The sequence below is a fragment of the Pyxicephalus adspersus genome, chromosome 5 (genome assembly GCF_032062135.1).
Source record: "Pyxicephalus adspersus chromosome 5, UCB_Pads_2.0, whole genome shotgun sequence".
NCBI lineage: Eukaryota > Metazoa > Chordata > Amphibia > Anura > Pyxicephalidae > Pyxicephalus > Pyxicephalus adspersus.
In genome coordinates this window covers 92,597,277-92,621,814 of record NC_092862.1, presented here as the reverse complement: position 1 = coordinate 92,621,814, position 24,538 = coordinate 92,597,277, and the positions used below count along the sequence as shown (strand labels likewise).

The window sequence follows — 24,538 nt, the reverse complement described above, 5'->3', positions numbered from 1 at the left end:
CCGTGTGTACAGTCGGTGTCGTCCATCGTCCGGACGACCGACCTGCCGGATCCACGGACGATGGACGACAGCCGATCGTAATGAAAGTGAAGGGGAGAGCGCGCAGCAGAGTGCCGCTCCGTCGCTCTCCCCCTCCCCTCTCCATAGAGCATGAACGGTGCTGTATGTACAGCACCGTTCATGCATCGTGCACTCCCTTGTCGTTGGAAAGGATCGTGAAAGATCCTTTCCAACGACAAAAATTGGCAGTGTGTATGCAGCTTTAGTAATCCATCATAACAGATTATCAAATGATGTGTGCTGTACACAATATAGATGTTCACCCAAAACAATCAGGAACAACTGCTGTGCACTCCCATGGAGAGGAGCACAGCAGGGTGCTGCCTGCTTATCCTTCCTCCTCCCCTCTCTATTGACCAAAACTGTGTTGTGCGTACAGTCCTCGTTTATATAAGGTTGTTGCCAGTGACAATCTGACGTCCAGCTGACATATGTACAAGACGTAAGATCCACAAATGGTACAGACTGCAGTGTATCCTCTGTATTATTGCAGTACATTAATTCACAAGTTATAGTTTTTTTGGCCTTATGTATGTACTTATGTATTTTGTTCCTTAGCTCTATAAGACTAGACTATTTTTCATATGGTATGATTTATTACATTTAAGGAAGCACTGTGAGTTATGTGGAGTGGATCAGTCAGCCACCCTGAATTTCTGGAAATGGATCTTTCCACTCTTAGCACAGTTCACATTCATACCATTTTTATGCATGTTATGTTGGCTTATGTTCATCTTTGGCTTGTTACAGTGGTCTGCTGATTAAAAATGTTAGTTTTATTAATAGTTGGACTTGCAGAGAATAAAAAATCTTACAGCAAAGGAAAATGCTTGCCTGCCCTAATAGTGTTGACTGTTTAGTTATTGGAATCAAAATTTTAATGATCTTTTTTTCATTTCATTTTAATTAGAATGCACTGTGTTTTATTAATCTACAGTTAACAGTGTTGTTGATCCTTGTTGAAACGTATGCACATGACACGGTTTGTGTAAAGACAGCCCGTTTGTTTGAATTAGTCGCAACAAAATACACCCAAAAAGTGAAAATATTTTTTAATTTTGGTTGCAATACATGGAATACATGTTAAAAAGTGTGCTTCGTAATTCAAAATTGTAAATAAGCATTTAAAGTTTAAAAATATAAGTACAGATCCAGTGACATCATAACTGTGTCTCTGTGCTTCCATATACAATGCAGGAATATTTTGATTTTTGGTAGAAACTCTCAGGGTGATATATAAAGTGACCCAAAAATACCAAAGCACCCCACCTACCCAAATGTGATGCTGAACCATCATGAGGAAGAACCACACAGCAGCCGCAACCACAGACGATACTGTATACCTGCAATGCAGTTTGCCATGTCCAGATGCACAGCAGCAGTTTGCTATGCACCCCGGAGCACCCAACTGTGCAGTTTTACACCACAAGTATAAAAGGGGTCCAAGGCTGTGAAAGGAAGGGCTAAATGAGTCTTGCTAGTGTATCGAGTTATAATGGGCCACAATAAATAACCTTGAGTTAGACTGTATGGACTATGCACAAATGTTCTTTGTCAGATTGATGAATTAAATCAGTGTTCTATTTTTGTATGCATGCTCCTTGAGACTTAGGTTTACTATTTTACTATTTCTTTGATGATGAAACACAAGTCTCTGCTTTCAGCTGGACCTGCATATGCACCACATTAAAAGGCACTGATATATGAATAACCAAGTGGCATGTGTTGTTCCTTGTCCTCTCCCTATTGTGATACAGCAAATGGCATGATGTCAAAGATTCTCTGCCCAACATCAGTCACTTTTTTCCATTTTATTAACCAGAGAACAACATCAAGACACAGGACACTGCAGAATGAGTGAGAAGCAATACCCAACTATGAGATTTCTGTAGTAGAGCCCGGTAGTAAGGGCTGCCTACTTTTTGTTGATAGGTGAACGTGTATAAGAAACTATACATTTCAGCTATTCAAAAGTATTTGTAAATTACAGCGTCAGGCTCTGCTCCGTTTATGAAGGTAAAGTGATTCTATGTTGCCTAGAAGACCCAAAAACACTTGCAACAGCATTCAGTAGTCTGTAATAATAACCTCCTGTAATCTCTCTAAAATGTAAAAACTAGAGGTTATTGTCAGTTTAGTGAGAGGCTTATATCCAGCTTTGCATTACCTCATAAACAATAAGGTAATTATATCTCAGCTGTTGGAAAGGAAATCGTTCATATTGTGTGTGGAAGTTGCTAGCTGTGTGTCACATGTTCCATAGTAACGGAACACTCACCTTTCCGATACCGCTATCTTGGGGAGCGCCTCCTACTATGTCTACAGTGGAAGGATGACTGAAATGACCAGCTGTGACTGCATATCCTATAGAAACAAAAAAGAAAGTATTGATTACAATGCAAAGCAAACATTCTGAACAGACTTCACTACTTAATAAACAGGCAAAAAAGTCCTTTGACTTGAATACACAAACGTGAACAAGCTGAACATGTTAAACATGCAAAATGATTCTGCTGATGGCAACATAGAGCTTGGAGCAGAATCTTGGAGCAGAGAGGCTTCTACTTAATGCAATAGCTTCCACTCTGGTTTAGGGCACTCCAGATCTCATTCGTTAGCAGGGGAGCAGCTCCATAATAATATACAAGTGATCTGTGAGAGATCCTATCTCTTGTGTGGTATATGTCAAAATTTCCTGGACATGCATTATTCTAAAAACATGTCTGGCTGATAGCTTAATACTGTGGGAGTTACCCATCTGGAATAAGTATGTAATATAAAGGTACTGATGTCATGCATCAATGTGTTCTAATTCTGGTGGATTGATGAATGATAAAGAAAAAATGGTCACTAAACTTTCATAGGGAGGGGAGCACAGAGGGAGGCCACTCAATAGTCCTCCCTTCTCCATAGAATTGAATTGCCTTGTATGTACAGCACTTATTTGTCCCTCTGTCCTTTGAAATGATCACAATGTGAAGACAAATATTGTTTCAGTGACAGAAATCATATGTCTGATAGTCTAATCTGTCTGATACACTTCAATGCAGACACTTCACTGTTACACTTTAATACATATAATTACTACGTGATTATATAATTACTTATTAGTATAATTACTAATAAGGCTAAGTGCACACGTCCAATGGTTCTCATCGGATAATCAGCTCAGGGCCCATATCAGATGAGAATCTGATGTGTGTACAGCGCCCGTCGTCCATTGTCCGAACGACCGTCCTGGCAGATCCACGGATGATGGACGGCGAACGATCTCGATAGAAGCGAACAGGGAGAATGCACAGCAGGTTGCCGCTCCGTCATTCTCCCCCTCCCCTATATAGAGCAGAACGGCGCTGTATGTATCATGAAAGATCCTTTCCAACAACAATTATTACACATGTGTACCCAGCCTTAGGCATCAGAATAATTTAAAAAATGAAAAGTCAACAAAAGCAGCTCCAGTGTTTGTTGAATGAAAGCTTTCCTTTTAAAGGCAACTACAACTTTGGTACATTTGTCTTAATTGTTCAAACCCCGGTTTAGCCCATCAGACCAAATACTTATTGTACCTTTCTCCTCAGTCTAGCAATCTTCCCTGTGTAGCCCTGTCTGGCCTTGCACAGCCTTTTTTTAGGGAAAAGAATCTTCCTGCACAATATGGCTTTATTAATTTCTATGAGTATTTGACTATAAGTCGTACATAGATAGATTACTGGAAGCTCCCAAGAGTCCAGTTTACATAAACACAGTAAAGATGGCTGGTTCGAGGAGAAAGTAAAGTATTTTAGTTGGTGGGTTGTATTTTGAAATACTTCAGAAGTGCAGTTGTCCTTTAAGTGATTTTATCTGTCCAAAAACTTGCTTTGGCTCTAAGCTAGTAAATATATTAACATGAGATAATATGGAGAGAACACATTTCTGTTTAGCAGTAAGAGGGCATTGGCACTTGCCTAAGTATGTGTAGCGTTTAGCGGTGACATCTTGATCATTTAGCTTGAAGTATGTGTTGTCAGTGATGTTCAGTACTTTTACTGTTCCAGTCCAGTAATAGGATCCAGGAGCTCCCATTACAACCAGATCCTAAAAAAAGAAAAACAAAACATGACATGTAATTATACTCCTATATTTATAACAACAGAAGTATGCTGGTATTGTAGAGGTACTTCTATTTTTAAAAGTCAGAGTTAAGTAAGGGAACCTGTGTTCATTAACAACTACTCAACTCAGAAATGGAGCAAATGTCGTTTGTAAATATCTGATCTCATCATATGATCACCGGTTGCTTTTGCAGTCACTATGCTATCTGAACTGATTGAAACTTAATCTCTCCTAAAATGTGTGTGTGTATACAATAGGCCTGATTTATTAAAGCTCTCCAAGACTGGGCTAGATGGACTATTATATTATGGGAAAACATGGGTAATCCTGCAAACCTGGAATTGATTTATTGCAGGATTGAAACATTTGCATACTAATAGCAAATGGTTTGTAAGGAATCCCCAGAATCCAGTGTCCCATGTGGCCTAAGGGTAGGAGCGCCATCAAGCAAGGTGTCTGTTAATCCATACTACTGGAGGTTTCCTAACTTTCACCTGACCCAGTTTATTTCAAAATGTTGTTTTGTACATTCAGTTCAGAAAGGTCAAACCAGATATGATACTGCTGAATATTGGCACACAAAACATGTATTTTTAGGGCTCGTCCACATATGCAAGGACTTTTTAATAAATGTGACATTGGCCATGAAAAGATAATTCAGCCTGGGTGGTGTGGAAAGGGAGGTCAAGTACATTTGGATACCAGACAGAGCAGTTCAAGGAAGCATCTGCTGCTGATAGAGCTTTCACTGTTATAAACCACACAAGTGATTTTTGTCACCTGTTTCCCTTTTGTTTTAAAAATATTAGGTCAGTTGACATTTTGTTTCACCAATTTTTAGAAACCTGTGATGTGTAGACAGATAAGGAAAATGCTACAACTGAAAAATGTTAATGCCCAACTACTCCCTCATAGAGGAAATAGCCAGAAATGCATTATAAATAGGTAAAACTGACTGTATTTTCAATGAAAAAATGGTGAAATATTAAGCTTTAACAAGAAAAAAATATATTGAGTTTAAGGTAACATATATTAGGGTAATGCACACTGTATTTTTATTGTCTGTATATATATTGTGAATAATTATTGCAGATTAAAAATTAAGCCCTATGTGTATTTTTTAACAACTGCTAACTTAAAAGTATATTTTATATCTGTCTGTAGAATACGTTCCAAAAATATCTGTGGATCTGAACCACATTTTCTAGAGTATGAAGAAGAAGAGATGGGGGGAGCCCTGCAGTCCTATCTTGTTTCTACTTTAGTAAAACAGTAGGGTGTGCGGACATTGTAATTGTGTAATCTGCAAAATACTCAAGTAAAATTAAAGGTAAAACAAAACCTGAAAAAAGAAAACTAATGCAGCAACAAAAATCTAAGGACTGGTAGCAATATACACATTTTTTTGGTTTGTGAGTTTAGATTTGCTTTAACCTAGACAACAGAGTACAGCATAATACATTTATGTCTATTGTATTAATTTTATTTTATTTAACAGCAGTCCATAAAAGCCATGTGTTTGCTGAACACACAAGTATTTTACATTTTAAATGATTGGATTTCTAAAACTAGTAACACTTGAGTGGTAGAGGTTTTTAACTACTCTTGCTTTTTATTCTGGACCTCATTCTTAACAAGAGCAAGAGGGTGAGGAGAGAAACTCACAATTAAAGTGGTTAGCATTTCACTGTTACATTTTAGCTCGGGCTATATTAGTAGAAATCCTAAACCGGCTGAGACAGCTGCTATGAGTGTAGGCCTCCGTTTTAGGCCTCTGGTAACTAAACTAAGGGGATTCTTCATTACGTCAGGAAAAGTATAAACACTGCCCTTGTAAATTAAAGATTAGATGTCATTGTTTCCATTTACAGGCAGAGTTTTCCAAAAAATGTCTTCCAGCCAACTTCACTTGTATAAACAGTAATGGGTCACTTTAACCTGTTTCCATCTCATGACTTAATAGTAATTACCAGAAGTATTTTAGGATTTAAAAGTTAATTAGGTGAAGTAGTTAAAAGTTACATTGGCCCCCTAAGAAATACTTTGTAAAAATATTAATTATAAAAGAAAACAGAAAACAATGCTTTGCTAAATGAAAATCCAATAAGATATTTTCCTCAAGTAAGGGAATGTCATTAAAAATGTGTGGATTTGGCTGCAAATGTAACATTTTTTTCTGCAAATGTAACAAACTTTTTCATCACAGGGTCAGTTTACACAAGTTCCAGATCTTGTACATTTTCCTGCTGTGTATCATCTATCCTGACCACAATCAGGGAACAAATATCAGACTGTGTATATCTACCTCTTCCACAACTAGTCGTCCTTTCTTATTACCCAGCTTCTGGTACAGATATTTTAATGTGGTGGAAATCAAGTTTTTGCCCACTTTGGAAAACTGGGACATGGTCAAACCTGTGACTTAGTCATGATTAGCACAGTCAGCGTCAGTGTTTCATTAACATAATATTAACCAAAATTGTTTTTTAATTAGTAATAAAGGTCGCTTATAACTTGCTAGACAAGCTCATTTTATTCAATGAATTGTTCCTTTTAGAAATGTACATTATTTGCAAACAAAAATTGAAATGTTCTAGACCTAATACACAAAAGTGAGGTTTAAGATGTTTACATTCAAACAGTAAAAAATTTTGCTAGGTAAAAAATTTAATAGGTTTAGCAAATTAGGTTTGTAACCTTAATTATAAATTAGCCTACATCACACATTTATATATGTTATTCTGCATACATGTGTATGTGTGCATGTATGTATCTGCATAGAAACTCAACAGAGGCTTATGTATGAATTAAGGCTGCAAACAGGCCCAAGACTCCATTCATACAGTTGCCTCGGCAGTACTTAAACACAAACAGGACCCGTTGTCAAAATGAAAAAACAACCTTACAGATTGCACCAGGAGAAACACATTTAAAATATAATTTGTAGGGCTGAGCTGTTTTGACAATGGGGTTCTTCCTTATATTGGTGATGCAACCACCAATGAATATGAGGCATAGAACATGCTAATTTTTATTCTGTAGTGCAAACAATGTTTCCTTATGATATTCCCATATTCCATGATGATATTGCCAACTATGTATACTACTAAACAGATTCCATATATCTCCAGGTTCCCCAAACACCAAATTGATAGGAAGTTGTGGAGTGCAAAATCTGCATTCCTATTTCCTTTAGCCAGAAAGAACCACCGGCTTTACAAACAATTCAGGGCATTATGGAAAAAGAGGAGCTGTAGCCGTTCTAAAGGCAAAGTTTGCATTAAATTATAGTATATCAATATATTGTTATTATTTTTATTATGTAGTCCATCTAATGTTTTTACTATTTAGGTATGATTAACTATACATTTAAATATTTTTATAAAGTTAATATATTACTGACCTCCATAAACGATCCTGCAATCCCAGCTTGGCAGGATCCATGTTCTTCTCCATATTTCTTTTTATATTCTGGAAAATAAAGACAACAATCTACTATAGCATTTTCTGTATAGTTATGTTTGGCTGTGTGAGGCCTAACATTGTTACACTCCACCACATGTACCACCCAGCCTCAAAGGCCAGATTGGGAACCAAGTAAGCCACAAATATGTAGGCCTGAGAACTACTGCATTTCAAATTAGTTACATATTTTCCAGCAGCACTTTCTTGTCAAGGTTTTGGAGTGGTTTGTGGGTAGCATTATCACATTAATTACCTCGGTACTGAAGTAAATAGAATCCTCCATAGTAACAGCAGCAAAAACAACTTGTAAATCCTCTAAATCTTCTCCCCAGTGCACGTTCTAAACATGTTATTTAACACAAAATGCAGCAGCAGCCATGTAAATAAATGCTCACTTGCATAGATTTTGTGTGTAAATTTTATCATTTAATAGGTGCTTGGCTTGGGTGAAATCATTACATTCTGTTTGAAAAACTTTAATAATATTAGATAATTGATCTTAAAGCCCCTAATAAAAGAAAAGCTTTAAGACAAACTGCCTTTTGGGCTTTCCTGATCCATAGATTTTTTTACCCCAATACATACAAAAACTAGAAAGTAGGATTTTTTCCTGCAATGACAATAAAAACATTTATTAAGCCTTACAACACTTGCATAGAATAGGAATTTTAAGTTGTTACAATTACCACAAATTTGTGTTTCTTTCCTCCAGTCAAAGTTAGGGAATGATAGGTAGAATTAGACTTTGGTCAAAAATTCATTCATTCCAACACTCCAACAAAAAGGTGTCAGTTACCTTACTGTGTCCTGCAGACAGTGGAGCATTGAGGAGTTTGAAATTACTACAAAAATTTAATTATAGAAAATTGTTTCCTGTGAAATAAGCCAGTTTGATTAACGTTGAAATTTTTTCTCTTCCTTACAAGTTTGGCTTTTAGTTATATTTTGATATAGTTCAATGTATTTTGGTACAATTAAAAATGAGCACAGAAGGCAACTTTTAGTAAATGTAAGCATGCATATCCACGAGATGTAAATTATTCCAGTGAAATATAAAAACAGAAAAAAACACTTATTACGCAGATACTGACAGTGTCCAAGGCCATAAAGTGAAGTGGGCTTAACTTTGCAAAGGAAACAGTGCCAGTAATAAATATTATTGTATTTGCCAACTTTCCACTGGCAATGCATTTTACTGAGCAAAGTACTGGAATACCAGAGAGGGTTGAATACACAACGATTCTTCCAGTTATGTACAAGAGAATGCTAGCTCTAACTAAACAGAATCACTGTACAGAAACATATAAACTATTGGGAACGCTAACTACCACTACCAGTATGACTTTTCTTTCATTCTTCTGTTCCACCCTCCCCCTTACTCTGGTCTTTTTGTTTCCTATCTATCCACCATTCCCTATTCCTCTTTCCTTGCTTTCATGCTGGAAAGATTTATCCAATTTTTGTTTGTTCTTGGGACCACCAAAACAAAAGAAATCCAAGCTTTTCAACTGTCATCAGTAAAAGGTCAGATTAACTCCCCCCAATAAGGACACTTGTGTCAGGAGCAACTCTCTTGAATAAATATTTAGTTAAATTTGCAGAGATTTCCCCCCATTTCCTGTTGCATAATTAAGACAGGAAGCAAAGGGAAATCTCACTATTTATTAAAAAATCTATATTTGTTCTGGAAAATTAGGCGAATAGCTTAATATATGTTAAACATGTTGAATATGAATGTTGACTTTGGGCAATCCAAAGAGTCCAATATTTTCAACCATATATTCAAATGTTGATTAAGCTCCTAACTTTCATTTGTAAGCTGCCTTGGCTGCACTGGTGAAGGAAAATCTCCCTCATCTGACACAAACTGCAGTTCCTGACAGATGATCTACTACACATGTTTATACAAAATGTGTTTTTATTGTTTGATTCAGGTATATTTCAGTTTTCTTACTGTTCTGTCTGACAATCTTTAAATAGACAGAAGTAAAGAAATTGTTGGGAGACGCCGCCGATTCCACACTGTGTGGTAGCGCAGTATCCCACACTGCTTATTTTGTCTAGCGATGCCAGCAGCGGCAAGAAGAATATGGAAACAGGAGCATCCCCTGCTTCCCTTTAGCTTTGCAGCCTAAGATGTACTATCTCATCATCTCCTGTTTACACTCTAAGAATGTGAAGAGCTGAAGTGAATTTTAGAAGCAAAGTAGTCCCTGGCTCAATCCTGCGCTGCCATTGGCTACTTTTCTCCCTTCTCTGCTCCCATTCCTCAGTGCCTGTTGTAGCGTTAAGCTGGGCTAACTGGGCTGCTTATGTATTAAAGCGTACCTAAACTCAGAAATTTCACTTTACAAAAAAATTGTTTTTAAAAAAAAAAAAAAAAAAAAAAAGCAGCACTGCTCCCTAGATCGTCTAAGCGATTGAGAATGAATGGGAGCACAAAGCCTCCCGGGATAGCTACGTCAGGCATCCCGGTAGGCTCTTAGGTGCTCCTTCTAAAAAGCGCATGCACTCAGAAGGAGCCTTTTCATAGTTAAAAAAATTACCGATCTCACACATGCGCAGTGGGATCGGCAAGTGTTTTTTTCCAACCTACATCACCCGATCTCGCACCTCAGTCAGGTGATGTAAGAGGAAGAACATGCCGGCATGCCGGCTCGCTGACCGATGCTGGGACGATGCGGGATCTGGTGGAAGAGACCTCCGGATGGATCGGCCTGCCCTGCGGGATTGAAGGTAAGTGTATTTTTTTGTTTTAGGCACTTTTGGGTTTAGTTCTTTTTTAATTTGTCCAATTTTCTGTTGCTGATCTTGCCTGTTTCTGACCCTGCTAGCTGCCTAGACTAACCTTTTGCTTGTGACCCCCAACTTTGCTTTTGTCCTGCTATTGTATACCTTGTTTGGTGGACTGATTACCTGTGTATGACTTGGCTCTGCATTCTGGACTTGTCTCTGCCTGAATCTCCAAACTGCATTATCTGTGGTCTCTTGGCCCTCTCTTAGTCATTTGCCAGACACCATCCCCTGTGAACATAACTCCTGGGGGCAACCGTGTGCTGGGACAGCTCAACTAGCCTACCAAGGCTGAGCGGGGTCTTGCTATAGGTAGATTGGGGTACTGACGACTAAGGAGCACTGTTGCTGGACCAGGGTCATACAGAAATATTCAAATATTCCCTGATTTCCTCTTCTGTCTGGAACCCATCAAGCATCCAGGATGTAAAGAGAAATCACCCTAAAAAGGATGCAAACCGAAATAAAAATCCCACAGAAGTTACAATCTTCCATACTCCTTCCAAAACATATAACATGGTTTTGGCTTTTTAGATCCCTTGGTGAGCAAGCAATGATTTCCAGCCACTGTGGGACTAAAGATATAATCATGTTCTTACTGTGCTGGTGTATAAAACGTCTTGTGGTCAAGATGAATACTTTGGTGATTAAACTGGTTTATGGCATTCTACTGCTTTCCGGTTTATGGGTACATAGATGAAGTGTGATTTCTAACAAATTGTATAGAATACACTTTGTTTTATGTTAGAATATGAAATTTAAAATAACTGCACCCAAAATATTTGACATTTTTTCTATTTTCGGTTTGTAACTATAAATAAAACTTACCAATCTGACATATGTATCCTAGTGATCTTTACAATCTATGACCACCACATATTCAAGTTTCATCCATGTAATGCTGCATATGCTGGCAGGTAGATTGCAATTTTAATGGCTCAGGAAGTAGTTCAGGGAGTAGTCTCAGAGATTAACTAATATAGCGACAGGAGTACAAAATGGAGATATAATAAAAAAAGCACAAATCTTTGCATTTGTTTATAAGAATGATGTGCATTTGCTGTAATAAATAATAGTTTCCAATTAATCTAACCAAAGCATTTTGCCTTATGTGATTTCTGATAAGACATTAGTGTGCCATGATCTTTATTCCAAAGAACCACTGCCAAAATCCTGAAGTAAGTATAGTTATCCATGTTTCACAAAGCTACAGTAATAATATGCAATTGAAGAAAGTAAATAAGAAGCAAGGAAGGCTGTCTGCAGAGCATTTTGTTTTAATCTGTCTTTTATACTACATGGTGCATTGAGAGAAGCAACGACTATTTAGCCTTGGGGGCCAGAAGTACAGACTCATGCAAGTCGAGGTCAGCACATTGCAAATAACAGCTAACAGGTCACATGTGGACTTTGACATGCTAGATAACTGAAACAAACTCCAAAATACCATAGAAGTGCCTTTTCCTTATTTCTCTTTTTCAAAGGTTAACACAAGGTTTACAATTGGGCACAGAAGAGTTGTGTCTTTGGGCTACACACACATATATACAGTATATATACACATACATAAATAGGTATTCTCCTACTCCAAGTTTCCATGTGCTGGGGCCTAATCTGTTAAGTATATTCAAGGAATAAGCACATTTATCAGAGTTTTAATTTAAGAACAACCTAATCTTTGTTGATATAGATATAGATATAGCATAGAATTATGTTTGAAATCATGTTTTTAATTTTTTGGAGGCTCTGCAAGACCAGTGTTAAGGAAATGTCAAAATAAATTATAATAAATGTCAAAAAAAATATTTAATTATTGAGGATTTGTGATTTGATATGCAATATAATAAGGGAATATTTTTAAGTACATTTGAAGCTCCTATTTCTCTTACTGGAGTTTTAGAATCTAATAGCTTTCATAGTCCAATATGCAAAGGCCATTTTACTGTATGAAAACAAGATTCCAAACAGTGCCCCAGTGGTAAATGAATGTAGGATACTAGTACAGCAATACATTATCAACCACTAAACCACAATACAGCCTAAAGGCAGTTACAAAACCAAGGCTTTATTATTTCAAGAGACAATTGTGGCTTAAAAACAGTAAATCACTGTGGTTACACCATAAGTTAGTACACAGAGCCTTGAATTTAAACTGGATGATACAGCCGTGTCTGCTTTCTACTGATCTGCTGGCAGAGAAAATGTACTGAAAAGCAGAAAAACAAGGAAAGAACACAAAGATATTGCTGGCATAGGCCAGGATGATCAGGGAGCACTGCTAGATTTTGGTATATGGCAAAGGACACTGGCTTAGGTCCTCAGTCAAGTCCCCCAAGATTTAGCCATTACTTTCTAGGGTGCAAACTGATTGCATTTATGGAAGATTACAGTTGCTGGAAAGAGAGAAACTCGTATTTTGTGTAACAGACATTTTTGTATGGCGTCCAACCTCTAGCATTGGGTTCACGTGTGATGATAAATATTAATCAAGTAGACAGACTGACTCCCTATGCTTTGGTAAGAAATGCTGAAGGTATGTGTAAATAAAATTGGACACTGGCGGAAAATGTTTTTTTTTTAGACACCAAAGGACACTACAGTGGCACAAAAGTAACAGTAGCAAGTCAAATAGGTAGAAACAATAACCCAGGAAAGACAGGAAGCTACAGGAAGAAAGAGAAGCCCTTCCACAGAAACCAGAGCTTAGGTAAGTTAGGCTTCTTTTACTTACTTTACTTTACATAATTATATGCATTACATATGAGCCATACATACACACATATTACAATACTAATACAGCACAATACTCATTGATTAGCCACACACCTGAGAAGATTCACGCCCGATACAAATGGTCAGACTGGTCTCAAAAAATCAGTGGTCACCTGACGTTGTTAATGGAGATGTCCTGTTGGATCCAGAAAGGACTAATTGAGAACAACTGCTATACAAGTCAATAGAGAAGAGCACAGCGGGGTGCCGCTTACTCATTCTCCCCCATCTCCACTCCAGAGAACCTAATGGCGCTGTGTGTACAGGCAACAGTCACGAAAGTTTGTTTCAAGCTACTAAATTTTGCATTTGTTCGCAGCCTAGGTCTTGTTGTGAACTAACAACTATTTGTTTTGGATTGAGTCAGAGCTGCCCAGTTGACTTTTGCTAAAAAAAACTCAAACCTTCCTGTTTTTCACTACATAAACTATTTATTTAATGCTCAAGATAAGAGCTTGTAGAGAGTTAAGGTGCGTACACACTTCCAATTTTTATCGTTCCAATCGAACGATGAACGATCGATTGGGCAAAAAATCGTTCGTAAAAAAGTAACCAACGACGCCGACGAACGAGGAAAGTCGCTGGAAACGAACGACCGGACCGACGGATCGGATTGGGCGACGATCGTTGAACATCGTTCGTGTGTACGGTCGTTCGTTGATCGTCCATGTTCAGAGCATGCGTGATGAACGAACGTCTGTTCACTTTCCTGTCGTGCACATAGTTCCTCTATCGCTCAAACGATCGTATCTATTGTGTGTACAATATCTACGAACGATCGTGTCGTTAACTCTATGTGCAGGATCGGTGCTATACGATCGATCTTATATATCGTGCATGAACATTCGTCGTTCGTTTTCCAACGATAATAATTGGAAGTGTATATGTAGCTTTAGAGTTCACATACAATTTAACTTGCAAGTTCAAAAATACTTTAGTTCTGCTTTCAGGGCTGGGGTATACAAAACGTTTTCTCAACTAGAAACTATGATTCTATACCAGTACCTTGTGGCTGTTAGTTATATCTCTGCATAAACCTTTTTGTTTAGACTAGAACAGCATGTAGTAATTGAGATAACATCCAACATATTAAATATTGTTTTATTTTGTCTTATCAAAATTTACTTATAGATGTCAATTAATTAAATTACTTCTGTCAATGTTAGTCTGTCTCTGGATAATGAAAGTATATCCACTATCATAAATATTTTAGTCGTATGAATATAATAGTTTTTATCCTATTTCTGTATTTTATTTGACTTTGGGGGGTGGGAGACTGTCAAATCTGGATCTTCTATGCTTATGGAAGGTTAACTTTAAAGGGTGTAAACATTGGAAATATGCCTGGGCAATATGCATTACTGCAGGTGCTCAGTTTCCTTTCACAGACCTTTGTGACAGGGTCATTTACAGATGGGGAATTGTGGGAGAAAGGAACTTGGCATGGAAAGGGTGTCGCTGGAAACAAAAGGGTGGGTATAGACGAGTTCTGCAAGGTATGGCCATAGGACAATATGCCTAGGTTTTGTTTCTGACTGATTTTTCTCTTGGCCCTGGAGAAAGACTAAAATGAAAAGTCTAACAAAAGAATGAAGGGGGATTGAAGTGAGCCTATAAATAGATCACTGTGGGGATGCCTAAGCAGGGAATTAAAGGAAGGAAGAAGTTTTTAGGTGTTTACTATGTATGATTCAGGGGCACATAAAAAGAGGGGAAAAAAAGTGTGTGAGGAGGGGAGGAAAGAGGTGAAGGGAAAGAAAGAGGTGAAGAAGAAAGGGAAGGAGAAGTCGAGTGAAGAGGAGATGGAGTAGGCAAGCAGACGCTACAGCATAACTATAATGTTGTCTATCAGCACAAAGTATCACAGATGAGGCAACTAACAGATAACGCATTTTGGCTCTCCTGGACAAAGGATACTTCATAATAAACGGCTGTACGAATACATGCATGATTTTTCCCAAGCGAAGGGCAGTTAGTGGCCCTGTAATACCCTTCTTTGCTTAGCTTAAGATTATGTAGGATCAGCCATCTCTAGACAGCTGTAGGCAGTTCTAGCCTAGTGTTACCCCTGACAGTGCTAACACTGGGCCAATTTTTCCTAATGCTCCAGCAGAAAAAGCGTTAAAAAGATTATTTACACATCCAAAACATATGGTGCCAGAATACTATATCGCTGTTGCTGTCTGCAAAAACCAAACTGTTCTGTAACACCACTCATAACTTAAAAGCTTTACTAAACATGTCATTAAAAATATTAATGTTCTGACAATACCTTGACTTTCTGCTTTGAAAATGGGCATAATTTAGTTTCAAAATGTGCCCCTTGTAGACTTCATTTGATTTTGCAGGTTCAGGTTTCATGATCTTCGAGTAGAACCTGAATAAACCCCTGAATTGAACACAAGCAGATTCTCTCATTCCTATAATCTTTGGGTAGCCTAAAGTAAGCACACATTGGGTGTGATTTAATAAAGCTCTCCAAAACTGGAAAATATAGGAGAACCTGTTTACCAAAGTAAATCAAATCTGAGGGTCGGACCAAGGAATAAAAAGAAGAGTACAGTGCATGTTCTTTCAGCACAGATGATGGGACGTTAGTCTGCACAATGTTCATCTTAGTTTTACAGCAACTGTTCAAACTAGTCAAAATCAATAACACTTTTAGTTCCATACTCCGTCCTAGTTAACATGGGAAATATTTTTAATTGTGGACCAGATCTATTCCAGGTTTGCTGAATCACCCATTTTCTCACATGACCGTCTACCCTCTCCAGTCTTGGAGAGATTTATTAAATCAGGCCCAATGGGTAAAAACTAAGGTATACAGAATAATAAAATATGAGAATTTTATTACAAATAATTTTACACATCATAAAACGTCATGCTGTTTATAGTTATCTTTCACAAAGCAATGCATCCCATGAGACTAGCAAAAATTCAAAGTCTGAGAGACAGGTCTTTGCTTTATTTAATCTCTCATCCATTGCCAGCTGTGTGTGTTTTTATCTGTAGGCTAAGGAAGTTTTTAATAAAGTTCTTGAAACAGTTAATGTGTAAAAAAGCAGGAAGTAAGTGATGCAATGCCATAACAATGGGAAAACCTCAACTGGTAAATTCGGAATAAATCTGGAAGTCATATTCCTCAAATAATTTACATAGCTGAACAAGGAGAATATACCAGAGTATGGGTAGTCAAACACCTTAGCAAAATAATAAAACCTTACAAATACTGCTTTCCCCATATCCTATTAATATACTTATATAATATAGGATGAAGAGCTTTCTAACCACCTCAACGGGCCTTATCCATCAAAGCCATTCAAGACTGGAGAAGATAGACTATCATCTGTGAACCTGAGTGATCCAGCAAACCTGTAACATATCTAGTCCAGGATTGACAACCTGTGCTAAATAAAAGCAATCGGTTTTAAGAAATTAATTCTAGGTTTGCTAGATCACCCAGGTTCACCTATGATAGCCTATCCTCTCCAGTCCTGCCAAGTTATAATAAATCACCAATGTGTCTATATCTTTTGTGCCTTTCTTTTTGTTTTTCCACCTGCACTCTATATAGTCATTCCATATTCTCTTCTGCATACAGACAGATAAACGTTAAACCCTAATGTATATTTCCATACAGACTTCTGAGAGCTATCGCATCTTTCAGGATGTTTTTTCTTTGTGTCACCAGTTCAGGTCCATACCAGCACATCCAGAAACACTTACTCCTGACTCGTAATTAGTTTTATTGACAACACTTGGGATTAGGCTGACATCTCCAAAAAATGCTTAGGAGCCTTGTTAATTGGTTTCTGACCCTATGATTACTATGATAAAAAATCATAGTGATCACTTTGGTAAGATAAAGCAACTGCTACTGTTACTGTTACTGCTACTGAACTGTCTGTTCTTCCACCTTTTCCTTGTGGTTTCTTCATGAAGTGTGCTATATCTCCTTGGTCCTTTACCAGTGTATTTATTTTTGGTGGTTACTGTCTGGCTGCATGAATAAAATATTAAAATATAAAATAAAATATCACTTTTAGGTTAACTAGCCTTTTAATAAGAACAGTTTTGTTTTAGTATATCAATATTGAAAGTAATTCTTCTGTACAAATATAACACCCACATTGGATTATTCTTTCCAATTTAACAGAAAGTGTCTAGCAGCTGGAAAGGTCAGGTTATATATGACTGAAATTATAGCTGAAACTGAATTTCCCATACAGGGGGAAAAGGCATTTACACATTTCCCTGATGTACTGCATGACATTTGATCTTTTTCCCCAAACATTTGTCGAGTAAAACACTCACAGTTTCTTAATTCCAGAGTCACTCAGAAAATCAAGCATGTACAATGTCCAATAAGTAAAATAAAAATAAAAATATACAAATGAAAAATAAGTTCATCACACATGCAAAGAAAACGGACATGAATAAAAACTGTCTGTAACCTATTTTTATCTTTAAAATCTACTTCTAATCCAACGTTAAAGAGATTCTAACTCTTCCATATTATATCCAACATAGACAGCAAAGATTTTTTTTGACATTGGACAATAAAACATATCTAAACCTAAAAATGTAACATACTGCAGCCTACTAGTCTTCGATTTAGTGGCAGGTTGGCACCATTAGTTTTCACATTTTGGAATTTTGATCTCCGCAGACCTGCACTGTCCTTGTTTCTACCTCTGGGATGAAAAGAAAGCACACAACCTCATCCTTCTTGTGTAAAACGACCACTGGAAAACTATTAGTCCCATCAGCCCACCATGTAATGGAGATGACAGCTATGTTAATATAATATACAGCACTGCGTAATATGTTGGCGCTATATTAATCCTGTTAATTAATATTAATAATATTAATATTAGCCCAGCCTGTGTGACAACTAGGGTTTTCTATGGAATCGAAGACTAGTAGGCTGCAGTATGGATGGAAAGTGTGTTAGAGCCACTGCATTAGAACTGGTAACAATGCAGTAATAATATGGTAGCAATATATTTTGTTTTTAGGTTTGAATGTGCAAGGTTAGGGAGGCTAAAGCTTAGTAAATATGCCACTGGCACATACTTTAATATGCCTGTTTGCCAGACATACAACTTGAAGAACCATAGAGATCATGTAAGAAATCTCACCTTCTTCACTCTAATCTTTAAATCTTAAAATGGAGATTAAGCAGCCTTTTGACCAACCAGCAATTAGGATTTCAAGTTCTCACAAATACTTAAAATATAAAAAACTTTGTGTAACTACGTACCTTCATAACAAGGCATTAGCTTTTTCCCACTGCCCTGCAGGTTCGGTGGAAGGATGACGCAGAACCCATAAGGAAGTATAATTTCACTTTCATAGTAAATATTCTTCCAGCGATGAGCACATGCCTAAATAAATATAGATAGAGTTATAATAGATGAGAGGATAATCCCTTATGCAAACAAACACAGTTCTATCCATGCTAGCAGCAATAGCTTCCACATCTGAAGGAATGTAGATGAATATAAACCAAGAACAGCTGTCCTGTTGAATTTAGCTGTTGCCGTTTAAGTGTAATGTTAGCCTTTATATTTCCATTAATTAGTAACACCTGTGTATTGAGGGATGATAAAATAATAAATTAAGTTTCCTGTTGCTGTGAACCACATTTTTTGCTAAAAAATTTAAATTGAATGTTAAAAATTCCCTCACTAATAATACATAATTGCTATATGCCTCTTTTATGCAATTTAGTTCCCAAATGGATATGGATTATTTGTTCTGTCCAGCACACATCTTTATACCGGTGCTTGAAAGCAGGGATTGAAGAAAATGATTGTCATGTATGCTAAATTTATTTTAAAAAATTCCATGGTTGCTGTTACTCATGTTTTGATGTACATGTATTTACGGCTATACAGAGTTCGCAAGGTGCCCATAATTACTGGGATGGTATGTGACAGGGCATTTGAAGTAAAGGCTCTCAGTTTACCAATGAGAAAATGTCATACCAGAAGTTATGGCTTTGCCTTCCAATGCTTCTAAACTTTTACCTGAAAACTTGGAAAAGTAAAAGAAGGTACCCACAAACCTGTCCTAAAAGATCACTTCCTAAAAAATGAGTCTCCAATACATAGTCTTTGTCACAGAGAAAAAGCTAAATACTTAATATGATCTCTGCAACACAGCACTCAACAAATTTTTAATTCATACAGTGTCCTTTCTTCTTTTACTCCATCAGCACACGTCATATTGGGTAGGAGAAATCTGCTGCATGATGCATAAAATCGGGAGAGATCTTCTCTGGTAGGGTCATTTGGCCATAAAGCAATGATATTTTTACTAATAGACTCTGGTAGCTGTAAAAGGGGCAATGATTGCCATAGCAGGGTTCTAATAGAAGAAGAATTGGAAATGGAGGGGGTGCTTTATGGCCTGTCTGGCTGAGATCTGGTGGGTACAAAGGGGTGGTCTGCTCCGTGGTTCTGTTGACCAAAGGCCTGGTGGTGTGTGGGGGTAGGTGTTCCCTGAAACTGGCATCCCTCTTGTGTTATTTGATAACTGCATAATGGGGAAAGGGTTTGTGTGCTTTGGAAGAAATTGGTGGCTATGTTAGTGGATGGTGGCTAAGTAAATGTTGGTCTACTCTGGTAGGGCTCTGGAGACAGCATACAAAAGAAACAAAAACTTTGGTCTACCAAACCCTAATTGATTTTAACAATTATTTTCTTGTAAAATAAAAGGAGAGATGTAACCCTTTCTAGATAGGTACACATGTACATATATATTTACACAAAAACACACCTTGAGGTTAATTTACAAAAGGGATATATGCTGTTTCCTTAGCAAAGTGAATTTAAGCCAGGTTAAGCTTAGCTGACTTCAACCACCCTGTTATACGCAATTAAAAATGGTTCGTATTTTGCACATGATAAGATATTCTTTACAAAGTTAACTTGCAGAGTGAAAATTCACATTACAGCCTAAAATGCACCCCATTGCTGTTATAGTTTTCAGGAGTTAGAATGAGCTTTTTGATGTTTATTTATTTGAATAATGTCTGTTAATATAAAACATGTGTTATTTAAAAAGGCCTGCAAAACCTTAGTTAGCATTGCCCATTAACACTACTTGTTGACATGTACAGTTGTCTGTACTATGAGCAGGCATGTGAGTGCTTTAAGCATGTAGCAGGTGAAAAGTTAGAACTGTTTCTTTTCGCAGACAAGTCTACAAGATGCAAAATCTGCTTGAAGATTGTTAAATGCAGAAAGAGGTCAACTGTAAGTCACTTGCATCTGTCAATGATTTCTAAATTCAGAAGCCCCAAACCTATTGACACAGGAACTTATATTAATTACTTGGGGATTACCAGGTCCTACAATATGCAATGGCGAAAAAAGAAGCTATAGGTTTTATACAAATGTTGAGATTAATGGATACTGTAATACAAAGCAGAACAAATTCTTAGGCCAAGGCTAAACAGCATTTTTTGAATTATTGCTGCTTTACATTTCTCTGTTTTATTACAGTACGGCATAAAAATACAGTAATAAAAACATTACAGTGGCTCTAATGCCCATCACCATTATACCTAAAAGTTTTTTTTGTCTGGAGTCAAGAATCTTGTCAGTTGATTGTAACACTAAGAGCATAATGCATTTTTGTAGCAGGGTGGGCCTGTCCTCCTACACACAAAAATATTCCACTCATTAGGAAAAAGAAAGAACAATTATGAAAAGCAGAAAGGGATTGCCATGTCTTAATGAATTAAACAAATATGTTAACACAGTGATAAAGTACTTCATTTTGTTACAGTTTTGGATGTTAGAATAAGGCTGGGTCTACATGGACTGTTTCCCCAGCGTTTAACCTGAAGGTTTAAAAGCCCATGTTTGAAAATCAGGGGTTTTAATCTCATGTTTTTACCGCCATTATGTTTTTAGGCATTTATAAACATGGGAAAACACAGGTAAACGCATCTGTTCAAAAGGTTAACCCCACATTTTAATTTTTAAAATGTAGCAAGGAGCATTATTTATAATGCCTAAAAATGTGCCTCAAGGAAACGCCCCGGTGTAGATTAGCCCATTGGGCACTGGGGAAACCCAGCCTTAAGGAACAAAGGTATCATTTATTATATTTCCAGCATTTATGAAGTCAGAAAATGTGTTATACTGCCTACAACTGGCAAAGACATACAGACCCAACCCAGAATTACTTAAAGCAGACCTAAACCAAAATAAAAAAACAAAAAAGTCACCAGGAGGAAGAGCGCACTGACAAAAGATACATATAATGCCTCTTTTGTCAAAAAATAAAGCCCTGGCTCCAGGTAGCTTTAAGTTTTAGCTCTACACTGCATGGCAAATGTGAATACTCCTGTACATGTAAAGACTTACGTCATCAGGAGCCGATCAATAGCCAAAGAGGATCTTCTTGCACTCAGAAGACCTCCATGCAGATGTCTGCAGTGAAAATAGTGGTTTCCTAGGACGCAGCGATAACAGGATTCTGGACTTGTCATCAAGGCAAATTTGTGTCATAATCGGCATAATCAGCTGTGCATATTTGCTGATTATGGCAGAAGCTCAGGCTCTATTCACAAGTAAACTTCTCCTTTAGTCAATGCCAGGAATACATCATGTAGTTTTCACTCAATATAATTTTTAACTAGAAGTAGTCATTGCACTATTCACTTGTTCAATAACTGGTCTGAATTATAATTTTATAATTATATTTAATTGAAATATAGATCATAATACAAATTAAAAGTGATTTAAATTTTAACAATATTTTAACAATCAACAGGCAAAAAAACATAATAATTACAATCAATTTTTAACCAGAATGGTAAGCAACCGTCAGTGTTTTTTCCCTGGAGAGATTTACTTTATTTGTTCTAGTAATGACGGTCACTAAAACTAAAAAAGAGAGAGAGAGAGAGAGAAAATCCAAGATGTAAAAAGTTGTCACCATGATATGCTTGTGTAGCATAGAGATGCACAAGAATGGCATTTCCAGGTCTAAAGTAAGGTATGCATTGAATTAATGTCATCAGCATGTTGATGAAGGTGGGAGAAATAATTCAAGGAAGGCAAAATTATAAGCAGATTACACATTAGCTTTAATCAAATATAAGGCATTCTAGCAAAGCCTACTTGCTAATTTGTATTTATGCACCTATCAGTATGAAATATTTGATTTATAGTAACAAAACTAGACTGTAAAAAAGACTGGAAACTGTATATCAAAGAAGTTTCCACTCTAATGTTTACACAAGTTAGACCTAATGTAAAAGCACTGGTGTTGCCAAAACACGTCTTCCAACAGCTTTGTATACATTGTATGTATAATGTATACACAGGACATGGCTTTCCAGACAGGAAAGTGGATATGATGACTGACCAAGAAGGAAGCATTTTTAGAAACAAATGATAATATTATATAAATGTTACACTACAGAAGAGTCAAACCAAAAAAGGAAAACTACATATATACTGTACATATGGCAAGTTAGATGGCTGGAATATATTATCTTCCTACAGGTAGTACTCAAGAAAAAATTCAGGAAACACACATCTACACAAACACACACCCGTAGTGATATATAAACATGTACATGTTTAAGTTTGAACAAAAGCCAAAGTAATTAGGAATGAGAGAGCTGGCACTGTGGCTTAGCTGATTCTTACCTTTTTCTATATAGTAATATGTAAGGTTCTTTCATCACTTAAAGCAGAACTTAATATAGGTTAAGGTAAAAAAAAGTTTTTTGTAACACTCCTTTTCTTCTGTCTTCCCATTTAGTCTTGCAGGCAGTAAAGACTGAATGTGAAGCCCACAGCCTCCTGAGATACATATGCCAAGAATCTCAGGATACTGCAGGCTGCTCCTTTTGCACATGCCCATTCTCAGAACTTTTTTTTTTAACAATTTCCAAAAGCATGTCACCCGATCTCGTGCCTGAGCAGTGGCAGGTGATATAGGAAAAAGAACCAGGAAAAAGATTATGGTGCCTGGTGTCCTGCCCACACCAGGACAAAGACAGCGCTGGACTGACTCAACTAGGAACGTGGAAAGATTGATGACATTCCACCTGTAAAGGTAAGTGTTATTTTTTTTTTCATGACACTGCCAAGCTATACCTCCTTTTTAGCACTACTTCACTACTTCACAAGACTATATTAGCACTAACTAGTGTTACTTGACAAACACCTCCTTAATTTTAGGAGTGTTTACTTATTAGTCCACACCACAAATCAAAAATGTTACAAAATGACACTCTGTAGCTAATTCGGCACATTTTGTACATTGAAAAAATTCTGCGGCACACTACAAATCAAAAATGTTACAAAATGACAATCTGTAGCTAATTCTCTTGTCTCTAGGAATAAACAAAGCAATTAGGCTACCTACTGCCACCCACTTACATGAAAGAGTATTACATTACTCTGCCAGTGACTACAGCACAGACACTCAGCAATGGTAATTGGATAATTTCCCACGGTACACCTAAAGTCTCTCATGACACACTAGTGTGCCGCGGCACAGTGGTTGAAAATCACTGGTCTAGTGTGTATGTCCAATACCCCATTCTAATTTACCGGGGCTGGACCTAACAAACCATATGTATTCTATATACTTGTCCTATATGCATGTCTGATATGATGTTTAATATAATTCACTCAATACAATTTTGAATTTGCCGCAAAAAGCATATAGTTGAGGATAGATAGACCTCCTTTCTCCTATACAATTCCTTTCTAGCACCATAAGGCAGTGTTTCCTAAAGCAAAATGTGATGGTGTTGATTGTTTATAGGTTAGGTTCCTCCAATGTACATCCACTCCTAGCACACCTACCTATTTCTGCTTCTGTCTTTACTACCCTAGCCTCTTTGGTGTAGATGTACCTTAACTAAAATTTCACTGTGTAGTCACTTTGGCATAGTGTAACCCAATTCTAAATGTTCCTTTCTTTATTTTAATAGTAAACTAGTACACAGCTAGACAGGTTGGCCAATGTTTTTTCACCCTTTTTGGCCATTTGTTGAAAAGAAGTATGAGGCTACAAAGGTACATATTAAGTTTTATAAACAAAAAATTGGTAAAGCAAAATAAAACTATTTAATGTTCCTTGTTTTCATCCAAAGACATTTCTAAACATTTGATTCATATTACAATAAATTAGACATTATGCAAACAGATACCGTGTTTCCCCGATTTTAGGACATCCCCATTAAGTAAGCCACCCCCGATTTTTAAAAAAATAATTAAAATAAGACACTCACCCGTTTAAAAGACAGCTCCAGATATCTGATCCTGCGTGTGTGTCCTTTATGCTGGCTGCAGCGTGTGTGTCTCTGATG

The 24,538-nt window shown here is 37.0% G+C and overlaps 1 protein-coding gene across 1 annotated transcript in view; it reads right to left on the bottom strand.

Moving 5' to 3' along the window:
• ITGA9 (integrin subunit alpha 9) overlaps positions 1 to 24,538 on the bottom strand; it is a 196,102-nt gene that overhangs the window by 131,581 nt on the left and 39,983 nt on the right. Inside the window, exons 4-7 of the mRNA XM_072412135.1 lie at positions 18,452 to 18,575; positions 7,562 to 7,629; positions 4,011 to 4,140; positions 2,339 to 2,424 (exon numbers count right to left, since the gene is read on the bottom strand). Of these exons, the coding sequence (XP_072268236.1) occupies positions 2,339 to 2,424; positions 4,011 to 4,140; positions 7,562 to 7,629; positions 18,452 to 18,575 (408 nt within the window). The remainder of the gene's footprint in view (positions 1 to 2,338; positions 2,425 to 4,010; positions 4,141 to 7,561; positions 7,630 to 18,451; positions 18,576 to 24,538) is intronic.